The sequence below is a fragment of the Tyto alba genome, unplaced genomic scaffold (genome assembly GCF_018691265.1).
Source record: "Tyto alba isolate M040663 unplaced genomic scaffold, T.alba_DEE_v4.0 Super-Scaffold_14, whole genome shotgun sequence".
NCBI classification, from domain to species: Eukaryota; Metazoa; Chordata; class Aves; order Strigiformes; family Tytonidae; genus Tyto; species Tyto alba.
Genome location: NW_024881276.1, coordinates 42907097 through 42919111, shown reverse-complemented (window position 1 = coordinate 42919111; position 12015 = coordinate 42907097). Strand labels below are relative to the sequence as shown.

The window sequence follows — 12015 nt, the reverse complement described above, 5'->3', positions numbered from 1 at the left end:
TTATGTATAAAATGTATATTGGGTATACTTTTGGGTATAAAATGATAATCTGACAAGACTGGGATCTCAAGTTTTGCCTTTCTGACAAATTCCACAATGGGAGTGAACTGCCTTCCCTAAAGTGTGAGCAAATTGTCACTGCCACCGTTAGAGGGGACGAGCCCCCTGGTCTGACAGTAGCTCCAGCAGTCCAGCTCCAGAGCTCTGGTATTTGACTTACCTTTTGTGGATGGAGCTGAGAACTGCATAAGGAATTGTTAGTCAGGAGGAACCACTATCTGGCTTAGGTATAAATCCAGCCTAGGCTGTGAGTTGTTTCAGTGCTGGGCAAGTTGGCTTGCTTACTGCTACTTTGTTGGCAATAGTACATCTAATAAACCAGCTGCTTTTTCTCTTTTCTGTAAGAGCACAGTACCTCAAAAAGGACATGATGGTTCCTAGCACTGCCTTACAGGACTAATATAGCCTTTGCTTGGTGCTGCCTGCTCCTTATGAAAATCCCTGTGGAGGGGTACAGTTGGATGCTAATTTTGTCAGGAGACTGATTTGGCAGTGCTTAACAGTGGCTTGCATATATTGTAGTTGTCTACTCAGTGTGGGAGGCAATGGAAAAGGCCTGAACTGTTAATTTCTGGCCCATGCCTGATGTGTGGGTTTTAGTCCATTAGTTCCTGTGTGGGAAAAGAAAGGGGGAAAAGAAAGAGCGGAAATGTGTGACTGGTTTGCAGTAACAGAGGATCTGAGAAGACCAATGTCTCACATGCTCAGGACTATTCAGAATGACCGTGCACCGAAACATGACAGCAAAACCTTATCAGCAGCCCCAGTTTGGCATGTAAAGCTTTGGAAACAAGGGAGCAAGCAACAAAACACAGCAGGTAGTGGTATCCTGTGACATTACAATTATTTGCTCTTTTACCCTACACACTCATCTCTCCCATGCGCTCCAAGCAGAGGCTTGCTGGGAAGGGTAGGAAGGCTCTGAGCCCCCTTTTCAGCCTTGCCTGCAGCTTCTACATTTGAGACAAATGCTTTGGTGACAGGCATTCCAGGCGTGATCGCAGTGAAAAGAGGGAGCTTGATTGCTCCATTGTTTTGCGTGCATGTCAAATGGTGTCATCCCAGGGAATGACACGGTGTGCTGCTGGGGCGGGGAAGGGGCTGCTGAAGCACCACAGAGTCGCATCCAACACTCACCAGCACAGGTGAAGGTTTTCTTGCTCTGTGTCCACTCCAGGGGAGGATTATACTGGATCAGTCTCCACATCACACAGAATTTCATTACATTTAACTCCAATAGGAGACAACAATCTCAACAGAGGGGGCTAAAAAGTGAAGGGCCTGCAAGAGTGCACTGGCTTTCTGTGGCATAGAAGTGGTTTCTCCAGAGTAGGGTAGGGCTCTAGTGGTAAGAAAACTTAAACTCTGGAAGTCTTTGCTCATATTTCCCTGGAGAATAAAAGACATCAACCTGTAGAGCTGTCAATAGATCAGATTCCATGAGCTTCAGATGATTTATTTTAAAAAGCTCATACCTAGACATTGCTTTTCAGAGCCCTTCAGATATGAAAATTATTTCCTCACCCTCCCCTCCCCCACGCCTTACTATGGGTCACATTTCTTGCGCTACTGTCACATGCGATTATAGAAACATTTGCAAAATTCCTCACGCTGAATTATATGGAATGGTAGTGTTGGAATCAGGGCAGGCTGGCTGTAATTTTACCCTAATTTTACCCTCTTCCAGCTACATTGTTGCGTCTCTGCCATACTAAGGCAAATACTCGATCTCATGAATGGATGATGGTGAATCACTTCAAAGGTTAAGAGGGACTTCCCTTTGCATGCATGGTATGGTTTGGGAATTTATGTTTCAGAACAGATTGTGTGGGACCGGTGTATCACCATTCATAGAGCTAACAAAGTATTGATCTGTCTTGCACATCTGTTTGAATTTACATGGTCCTGTTTTAGAGGATGAAGAGGGATTTAGCTACCTGATTCCCATTAAATGTGTCTTAATCCTCACATTGTGTGCTCCAAATTAACCCTTTTAGAAGATTCTTTATTGGTACAAGTGAGATTAAAGAAAATGCTAGTCTACATCAAAATCTATTAAAACCTCTTATGTTTCTGGCTGCTGGTATGCAGTGTCTTTACAAAGCTGAAGTGCCCAACCTATAATGCTCCATATGAAAGTATGTTTTATATCAAGCATTGATATAAGCACAGCATGTTTGTGCTTTAGGTCACACCTCCCTGCCGTGCTGATGTCAAGCAAAGCAAGGTCAGCCTCTGGCGGCGCTGGCTGCAGTTCACAGCATACGTACAAGAGAGCATGGCTCTAGCTGTAATCCCACGGTGTCAGGGCTAGATCCTCATGTTTATATTAAGGGTGCACAAGCCGAGTTGAGAACTTAAGACCAGGGGTTTGGGGAGGGAAATTGCAGTGTTGCAGTGGAGCTGATGGCTACAGCCATGGGTGTTTTCCTCGGGAGTGGGTGGGAGGCTGCCCTGCACACCGGGCACTTCAGGTGGTTGGTTGGACCCGGCTGCGCCGGCAGCTGCCAGGTCTGCGGTCACGCTGTGGGGAGGAGAGCAGGGCCACTTGCCCTGCTGCTGCTGAGCCTAGGAGGATACGCTGTCCTGCTGTTGGACAGATGTGTTGGAGGAGGCTTCCTGTAGCCCCAGCACACTAGAAGCAGAGCAGGGTTTTGGGATATCTGAGGGCTGTAAGTCTATCTTAAAATTGAGGTGAATTAATCAACATTCTCTAGTCCTGGCTAACTATGGAAAGTCCACTTTTGGAAATGCCTGTATGTCAGTGTGTCATACTGAGTATGGAATTTGAGTGGTCAGTCTGCTGCCTTCTGTGGAGATGTCTCCATTCACACACACCCCACGAGTTTGTCACAACTCATTAAGTTTGTTTAGATGTTCCCACAGAACCTGCATTCTGCTTGTGTGGCAATTAGCTATATTGTTGGTATCCCAGAGACAGGGAGTTGTGCTGGTGTGGCAATACTGACTCATGCACGCAAGTGAGGATGTCCTTGGTAAGAGGAAAATGTTCTTGCAGCAGGCTGCAAGTGAAAGCTCTCGGTTAGTAACGGGGTTGCACTTGGATGACTTACTAGGACTGTAGATAGCCTTGCCATGAAGGAGATGGGAATATAATGAGGAAAAGGCATGGAAAGTGTTCCACAGTCAGTTCTGTAACTAAGGCAACTTTGTTTTTTTGGATTGTTTTCTCTGGCTGTTTAGACTTAATAGCTATACCTTAAACCTCTGTGTTACAGTTATTTCTGTTTGTTGCAAAGACACCTTAGCTAGGAAGGTGTCTGCTCAGCTGGTTATTCCCCTTCTACTAGTTACTACTATCAATTGGACATCCTCTTAAACAGGTGCGTGTGTCTTTTTTTTTTTTTTTTTTTAAGCTGCTAGGAGCCATGTAATCTGTTTCTCTTCTCATAGGCTTCCATTGTCTCTGGTGGCCTTTAGTGCTCCAGTGGTAAACTTAAATCACTTCCTTACACTCTGAAAAGTTTCTGCTGTCTGACTCCCTTTTTTTTTTTTTTTTCTCTTGGTCATCTTTGTTTTAAAAAAAAACTTGCGAATAGCAGGGAAATATAACACAAAATTGTCATCCCTACCTTTGAGGGATCTTTGAAGGAAACTAACAGCAGTTTATGATGCCTCTGCCTGTGAATGGTGCTGCCATGAAAATAAGTAACTCTCAAGCAACAAGGAGACACCTTGATTGAATAAAGAGCCTCTGAACATGTTTTTAGGCCTGCTTTAGTTGAGGGATATCCCAGTTTTTCCAATCTAAAGAAATAGGTGCAACTGCATGTGAAATGGAGCAGAAAGCCACTGAACAGGATTTGTCGTGCTATACCTGTGTACTCTGCTTTCCCTGCCTGCTCACTGCTGGACACATGAGTGTTTGGACACTGCTTAGGAATCCTCACATGGATAGAGCCATATTCTCTCATCTTTTATGTGACTGTTAATTTCTTTGTAGCTCAACTCTGAAATTATGTTGATCATCTTTAAATATTCAAATGTTCGTACTCTTAAAACAAGGAGTTCGTGGTCAGATCTGAACCCATCATGCATATTAGGCTTTCTAGAAACACATGGGTCTTCCTTTGTGTTTCACTAGGTGAACAGATATGGAGATAAGAGATCCTTGCTTAGCACATGCATCTGTCAATTTGCACAGGTTAAAGATCAAACAAACATGGAGTTGCAATGGTTGCAACATCACTGAAGTCTGGAATTGCTTCTATTTACATTAGTGGTGATATTGGCCCTACATTCTTCATAGATCAAGTGGCTGATGCATTGGTCTTGGTATGTTATGTAGCAGGGCAATATATAGTATGACACAGAGTGGAGCATTGCTGTTTATAGAGCAATAATGATTTATAGTGGGAAGGGCAGCTTCATTCCATAAATTGTGATTTACTTGGCTCAAAACATCAAGTGGCAGGTTTTAAATCAATGAGTCCTAAGTGCCTTACTACCTTTGAAAATCTGTGTCTGAATATCTCTTCTTTTGACTTTCCCTGTAAGTGAGCAAGAATGTATCTTCTTTGGGAAGTTTCATCTGCACATCCCCCTCTACTGTCTGAATTTTAGGTATACGCCCTGTTGGGTGTAAATCTAGCAAAGATTGAATCCCTCTGGAGCAGAGAAATCCCAGATTATAACGCAGGTTCCAAGCCTATAATGATAAAGCCACAAAATAGCACCACATTTATTAGATAATCCTCACTTTTTATAAAGGAAAATTTTAGAGGAACTCCTAAGAAATGCAAGCTGAAAATCATTAATTTTTCCCATGTGGAAGCACTAGCCATTCTTGGCTAAAAATCTGACACTCTGTAGATGAAATTATTTGGGGTTTTTACATGCTGCGGGAACATTTTCCTTCTCTCCTCTGTAAGGTGAAATGCCACAGAAACGGTGAGATCCTAAAGTGTCACAGGCCTTTTCTAAAAGAGGTGGGGTCTTTGGCACCTATTTGGAAAAAATACTCTGTTGTGTACTGGATTATCTATGCAGACTGTGCTGGAGGTTTTTATCATGCCATGCTGCAAATGAGGTCAAAACAAGGAAGCGCACACAGGATTTTATCAGCATTCCTGAACTGCTTGAGCCAGTCTAAAACTTAAATGTGGTTTAAACTTATCTCTCAGAAACTAAAAAATTGGGAGCAATAGCTGTATTACTACCAAGTTCACTAGGCCGGTAAATTGTGGTTTGGTTTTTTTTTTTTTTTTCTTTTTTAAAATTTTATTTATTTATTTATTTATTTTAATCAAAACCTCTTTATCCTTACTTAAATTCTTGGGGAGGAAAAAGCTGTATAAAATTATAAAATACCAATTTTCTCTTTTTTCTTTTTCGAAATGTAGGTCTACAGCATCAGGACAAGAGCAAGGAAACTTCTTGGTTCTGAAGTTCAGCTAAATTAAGACCAGCTAGAGCTGGAGTCAGCGCACCTGGGAGGGCGATGTAACAGTCGTTGACTCCTGCATGGGGCAAAGGACACACATGAAGATGAAGAGCCAACCATTCTGGTTTTGCTATTGAGCCTTTTGTTTGTAAGGCCATTTATGGGTCCCACAGTGTTGAAAAAAACCTGAAAACCTAACTTTTCTTTCTTTCCTCATCTGAGCCTGCTGCAGCTGGGCAACCTAACTCCTTTCTGCTCCTTTAACAGTGTTTTGTTTTGTTCAGCTTGATATTTTTATGAACAGTCTCAATTGTCAGGAAAAAGACTCTCCTTTGACTACAGTGCGCCTCCTTCAGGAATACAGTATTTTGTAGCTCTTTGTGCATCTATTTTTGTAGAAATACAGAAAGTTTGGGAAAGGATTGATGGGCTATTTTAGGATGACATATTTTTTTAAAAAAAATTGTAAAATTGTTAAGTTCTGTTTAAAGAACTTGCTCTCAGAGAAGCACTGGCAAAAAAAAAAGTATAAAATGCTATTTTTAGATGTCTGTGATGTGTTTGTGCATTTTGGTTTTTTTGTTTGTTACCTCAAATGTCTATCTTTCTTTTCTTTTTAAAGAGCTAAACCTTGCTTGTTTCCACATTACTAGATTTTGATGTTTTTGTCCTTTTGTTCTAGCTTAAGCAAGTATAATTCGCACCTAAAGTTTCAGCCAAATATTTTTCCTGGTGTTAGATTGTAGTAAGGGTGTTTTTATTTTCTTGCTTCTAAAGGTGGCTTTGTGCTGTGCTGGTTGTCAGAAACTTGCAAACACCTTTAACATGGAGCAAAGCTTAGGGTTACAGGAACTGCATTTCCAACCCATCCATTCTTTCAAAATGGACCAAATACTCTTACAAATTTAAATCAGACATGAGTTTGGGCCTCATCTATGATCCTCTGAAGCTGTTGAACACAGTCGCCTATGGGTTATGTTTCAGGCCCTCATAATGCTAAGAAATATCAGTATACTCTTATTTTAACTCATGAGGCAGGACTTTCAGCTAAGCCATTTCAAGGGTGGTTACTTGTAGCATCAAGATTCAGGAAAGAAATGTCAGTTTTTTAAAAACGTGTGACTTGTAGTAACAAAATGTTTTCAACTGGCCTGATCTGTCTGCTGAGCACCTCAAGGAAAGTGCTGAAATTTCCAACTCCTGTTGACTTAAAAATCTGCTTGTCTAACCTAAGATTTGCTGTGGGCCTTACAAGACCCCAGCTGCAGCTCTTGAATTTCGTAAGAAGTTGCACGTGCTCAGTGTGCACAAATTCAGGCTTGGCTGCTGTCTGGGTAAGAATCTGAACTTGGAAACGACATGGCCATGTCTAACCACAGTGCTCTGCAAAGTGTTTGGGAAACCCCATTTCTGGCCTGGGTCTTGGATCTGACTTGCATAATAACGACTCTAGTTGAAGCCAAGGTGATCATAATCCAATTCTGAATAAGGGCTGCAAGATGACCCTTGACAGCCCCAGTCCTGTGATGGGCTGGAGCTGGGTCATCCTCCATGCCCAGCCCTTGGTGACTCCAGCCAGTGTCAGCATGTCCTTAGATGGGGCCTGGGTTTCCAAATCCTAGCTATTGCTTGCAGACTTTGCCTTTCTGCTCTCTGCACCCAGGGTCCCTCTGTAATATTCCTAAGGCTCTTATAACCTATTTTATTTCTGTTACCACTGTTTTCAGACATCCCTGTCTGAAAGACAAACCAGCTAAATGGAAACCAAGACATAAACACATGGCTGAGATAAGAAACAGTTTAATTTTAAGGCAACGAGCATTGTAAGTGTAGGTTTGTCAGGTGGAGACCACATGGATCTGTGTGTGAAAGGGGAGGGCGGGTGCTGGGATGTGCATGCCACTCCAAAGTTCAGGCCTCCCTCCCTGCACTGGTGCTTCTCTCCAGGCTTTTTGAATTTGATCCTATGAGGTGTTGAGTGTTCTCCCTTGCCACATGAGAGGTCTTGACATCTTGACATGCTGGCACTGGAGGCATTAGGATTATCTCACAATTTGGCAAGACCCTTAAGTGTGTACCTTGCTGATTTGAAGTTTGAGACAGTGTAAAAGTGCTGAATGGACTGTGCCTAAATATTACTTTAAAATGGTAGGGTTGTAGTTCCTGTGTTGGGATGCTGAATTAAATGTGCTGGGGTTTTTTCCTCATCATTATAGTCCATCAGCATTTCTTTTTCTTAATAAATTTCACTCTCATGACAGTTCTATATATTATTGCTGCTCTGGTGGAGCTAGCTCCTCAATTTGTCAATGAATTCATAATGCAATGGGAAAACTGTATGGGAGGGAACATAGTAATAGCTGCCACGGTTCACTTTCCTATCAGGATAGTATAGTTCAGGAAATAACTCAAGAATAAAAGTTCTGACTTAGGAATTTAACAGTGTTAGAAATACTGTGAGGGACAAAAATCCAAGGTTTTTTTTTGTTTTTGTTTTTGTTTTGTTTGTTTTTCTGTACTTGGCAAAGCTGGAAGGCAAAGAGGCTACGTCTCCTCTTTGAACTTCAGGGCTGGAGAGTTTAGATAGCAGGGGGATCAAAAAGAAAAAGACAGAATTTCTTTTTGAGGTGTACTGTGTTTGACTTCCTGAAATAAAGTCTAGCAAGAGCAGTCAGTTCATTGCCTTCCTCTTTGCAAGTTCAGATGATGAGGGACCTCCTCCTGTTTCCTAGATGTCAAAGCAGAAAGGGACAGGAAATAACAGGCCCACATTTTGCACTGGAATCCCTTTCTGGATTGTTTTATTGAGTTGATGGGTAGTGGGGATGAATATGTGGTGAAGCTATTGCCTCTTCCACCTCAAGGACTACTGTTATGTGCCCATTTTCCACTGCTGAACTGGTGAGTGTGCTGAAGGAACTTCTGTTGCTCTGCGGGGTCTGGGAGACAAGTGCCAGTAAAAACCTGCTATTGTCTATAACCATTCATGTACCCGTTAATCGACTTTGAAAGTCAAATAAATTCCCTTTATTTTTTTTTTTTTTCCCCCTCAGTCATGAACCATCCCCTGTACTAACAAGCAAGTTGAAAGTAAAAGCACAAGTGCCTAGCAGTAGCCCTACTTCTATGTTCTACAATTTAAAGGATGGGAAAGAAAAAATCCTTCCCTGTGACAAACTTTTAAGTTAAATTCTGCAGATTTACTTCTCCCTCTCCCTCTCTCTCACGCACACTTATACACACGCACAAATGTGCTTATGAGAAGCAGATGCTGTGATGGTTTTGTTCTTGAAAGAGGAGGGGAGCGCTTGCTCACAATGTTGCAGTTATGGAGAATTGATGGCAGTGAGAAAGAAACAGAAATGTTAAGACTGCTCATGTTTCCACAGATAGGAGAAAAGGGCCCTTAAAATCAGGTCACAGACAAGTTATGTGTCTTAACACATTACTAAAGGAGTTGTTTCATTCTTTTTGTGTGTGGTGAGTTCTGATGCTGTCCCAAGGAAGTGGATGATTCATTTTGCAAGGACTTATAAAACATGATGTACTCAGTCACTATTTCTGGGATAACATAGGGAAATTTTTGTTTTATTTCAAGAAAATCTACACACTAAACTCCTTAAAGTTGTCCAGGATTTTATTTTATTCCTATTAATGTTGAGAAATCTGCTGTCAATTTTTGTGTCTTCATTTAAAGACTGGGAGGGTTCAATCTGTCTACCAGTTTTTGAAAAGCAGATACCAGTTTTTTTCAGCTGGGCATTTCCATCCCAAGAAGATGGTGGAATAGTGCAGCTACTGATCCCCTGGCAGATTTGATTTCTGGAATGCTGAATAAGCTACACTCAGCAATAGTAAAATGCACTTTGTTCTGATTCCTCTCCTCATCAGTTATCACTTTATCTGATGCCTCTTTCATAGTGTGAAGATCTTCAGCGAATGGCAGTTTTCTCTCAGTTCTCTACTTCTGCCTCAAACCATGCTTTCGAGGATAAATCTCTCATCACAGCTTTCAGAGAGCAGAGGTTGCGGGAGGGCAGTGTCATGTTTCCCCACACCTGCACTTAGGATCAACTTGCCTGTACCCAGCCTTTCTGCTTCCAGGCAATTGTGTATGTCTTGCTCTCCTCCCACAATTCTTTCTGAGTATGTATATAATTATATACATATATATGTACACACACACACATAGCTATACCTGGTCCCCTCCATTCCACCCTCATACTTCAAATGCACGTCCTTTGGAAATGAAGTGAACGACATCACTAAATCTCATCTGAGACTGAGAAAATTTAGGCATTTTACTGCATTCTCTGTAACCTCAGGAGTAGATGGAATTTCTCCATACTTGTCAAAGAGCAAAACCAAACAACAACAAAAACCTAACCAAAAAAAAAACCTTTCAAAACCCCTGATTTGTTGTATCTGTAAAGATGACCATGGAGTCAGCAGAGAAGTAGAGGGGTGCAATATATTGCCTTTCAGCAGACAAGCATATCTTTTTGAATATGATTCTTTTAATTAATTTCAGGTACAAGCTTTTTCTCCATATCAATGGACCAGCAACATATATTTCTTATAAACAATTTAGAAATAGATATATTTTTTAAATTGGCTTCTTGGCTTTAATATGTCAGCCTTTGAGCTTTTAAAGGGTGTTTGGATGATAAATATTGTTTGTGTGTGTATTTTTAAAAGAAGCTGATGCATGTTTGAAACTGAAATTTCATGTAAAGTAGGAAGGTATTTAAAAATAAATACTGCTTTTACATGTTAGCCCCATGGGCACAATCTGACAGTTGTGATGCAGGAAGATGTCCCTTTAAAGGCTAAGGGACTCTTGCCTGAGGAAGGTCAAAATCTAGTCCCGGTGACAAGGACTGAGGCGGGAGCAATATTCTTGCAAAGGTTGAGCTGGTAGAGCTGTGAGCAGAGATGATCCTCTACAGAATTGTATGTAGATGGTTGGGCAGCCACTACTTAAAATATTAGAATTAGGCTGTGTTGGCAGGTTTATACTTGCCCTGTCTTATGGGTTGAACTGGTTGCCAAGGGGAATTAGAGATATCCCTGGAAACTTGTGTTTTAGCTGCCCTTGGTTTGCACAGTGCCCATGACCTTCTGCCTTCTCTTGCTCTGTGGTCTCCATGACACCGTGGTGGGACCTGTGAAAGCTGGGCTGGAATTCCCTGTGAAATGCAGGATGTTTTCAGCTCCCAATAAAGATAGTTTAGGGATAGGGGTAATTAAAACATCACAGCTATCTCATGCACCTGCTCAAAGGCTCAAGCTTTCAAGATGGATCAGCTGTGCATCACTGATGATGGCCGTTTGCATACAGGAGCCCAAATACTGCTTCCTCCTGTCGGTGTCTTTGGAAATCTTTGATGGCTTTGAGATCATTGGGACCAGCCTTGAATGCCTAAATTGCAGTCTGGTATCGGCTGGCACAGCGTGGTGGCCTGGGGTCTGGTCCAACATTGGTGGACATCAGTTGGAATCAGCATTGATTCTGGTGAGCTTGGGCTCAGGTAACTAGTACCTATAGACAACCGATATTTATAGCAGTTGAGGTTTACAATAATCTAGTAAAGTATCTGCAGAACTATGCTGCACTTTCCCTGCTAGCTGTTTGTAGCTGTTGTTTTAAAACCATCAGTCAAATCAGGGTCCCTCTCCTCCCCCCACCTGTTTTCTAACCCTGCTTCCCTCAAAACTCTATTGAACTTTTTTGCTCCTCATCAAAACTGATGGGGGGGGGCTTTGTATAAAGAAAAGTGTCACTGTTTTATTTACTGAATAAATAATTTAATGTGAATTTTATTGTTATATTTTTTATGTAGCATTTTTGGTTTGGTCTGTATTTCTCAACAATTAGCTAATGCTTTCTTTTTATTATTATGCAGCTGAAGAACTCATAAATCTCTCTGTAATTTACAGCATCCTGAGTTTCTATTTTTTTTCATGAGATTAATTTTTAGAGCCAAGGGTTTGTCTTTGGTTGAAAACATTGTAAAACAAGTGTTCTAAACTGTTACTCTACTATAATTGGACAGTGAAAGCCTAGCATCAGAGGGATTTTAAACAGGGCTCTCATGAAGACACTAGCTTTCCATTTCAGATACTGTCAATTTCTTCTGCTACAATGTCTGGGTTGGTTGGTTTTGGTTTTTTTTTTGTTTGTTTGTTTGGAGGATTTTGTTTTGTTGTTTTTATTTTGTTTTGGTTTTTGTTTTGTTGTTTTTTAATATTTTGAAGTTACATTGACACTAGAGGCTATTTTACAATCAGACCTAGCAGAATCACTACCTGACACTTCTTAATGTAAGACCCTTTTTAATTTTAACATTTTTTAGCAGTTTTGACAGTCATCAAGTACTTTCCATTCAAGTTATTTATCTTAAAATGTCTTTTTTTTGGCAAAGTTCAGTGAATCCCACTAATGATGTAACTTTGCCCCTGCTAAAATTATTTTACAAATGTTTAATTAAGAAATGTTTGCATGTCTATGTTCTGGCTCAAGGGCTGAAGGCTTCGTGTTTTGGTCACAG

The 12015-nt window shown here is 41.1% G+C and overlaps 1 protein-coding gene across 2 annotated transcripts in view; it reads left to right on the top strand.

The window, feature by feature from the left end:
* VGLL3 (vestigial like family member 3) overlaps nucleotides 1-11282 on the top strand; it is a 28225-nt gene extending 16943 nt beyond the window's left edge. For both annotated transcript variants that reach the window (XM_042789033.1, XM_042789032.1), the window contains exon 4: nucleotides 5424-11282. In XM_042789033.1, the coding sequence (XP_042644967.1) occupies nucleotides 5424-5467 (44 nt within the window). In that variant the 3' untranslated portion in view covers nucleotides 5468-11282. The remainder of the gene's footprint in view (nucleotides 1-5423) is intronic.
* Nucleotides 11283-12015: the final 733 nt, after the last annotated feature.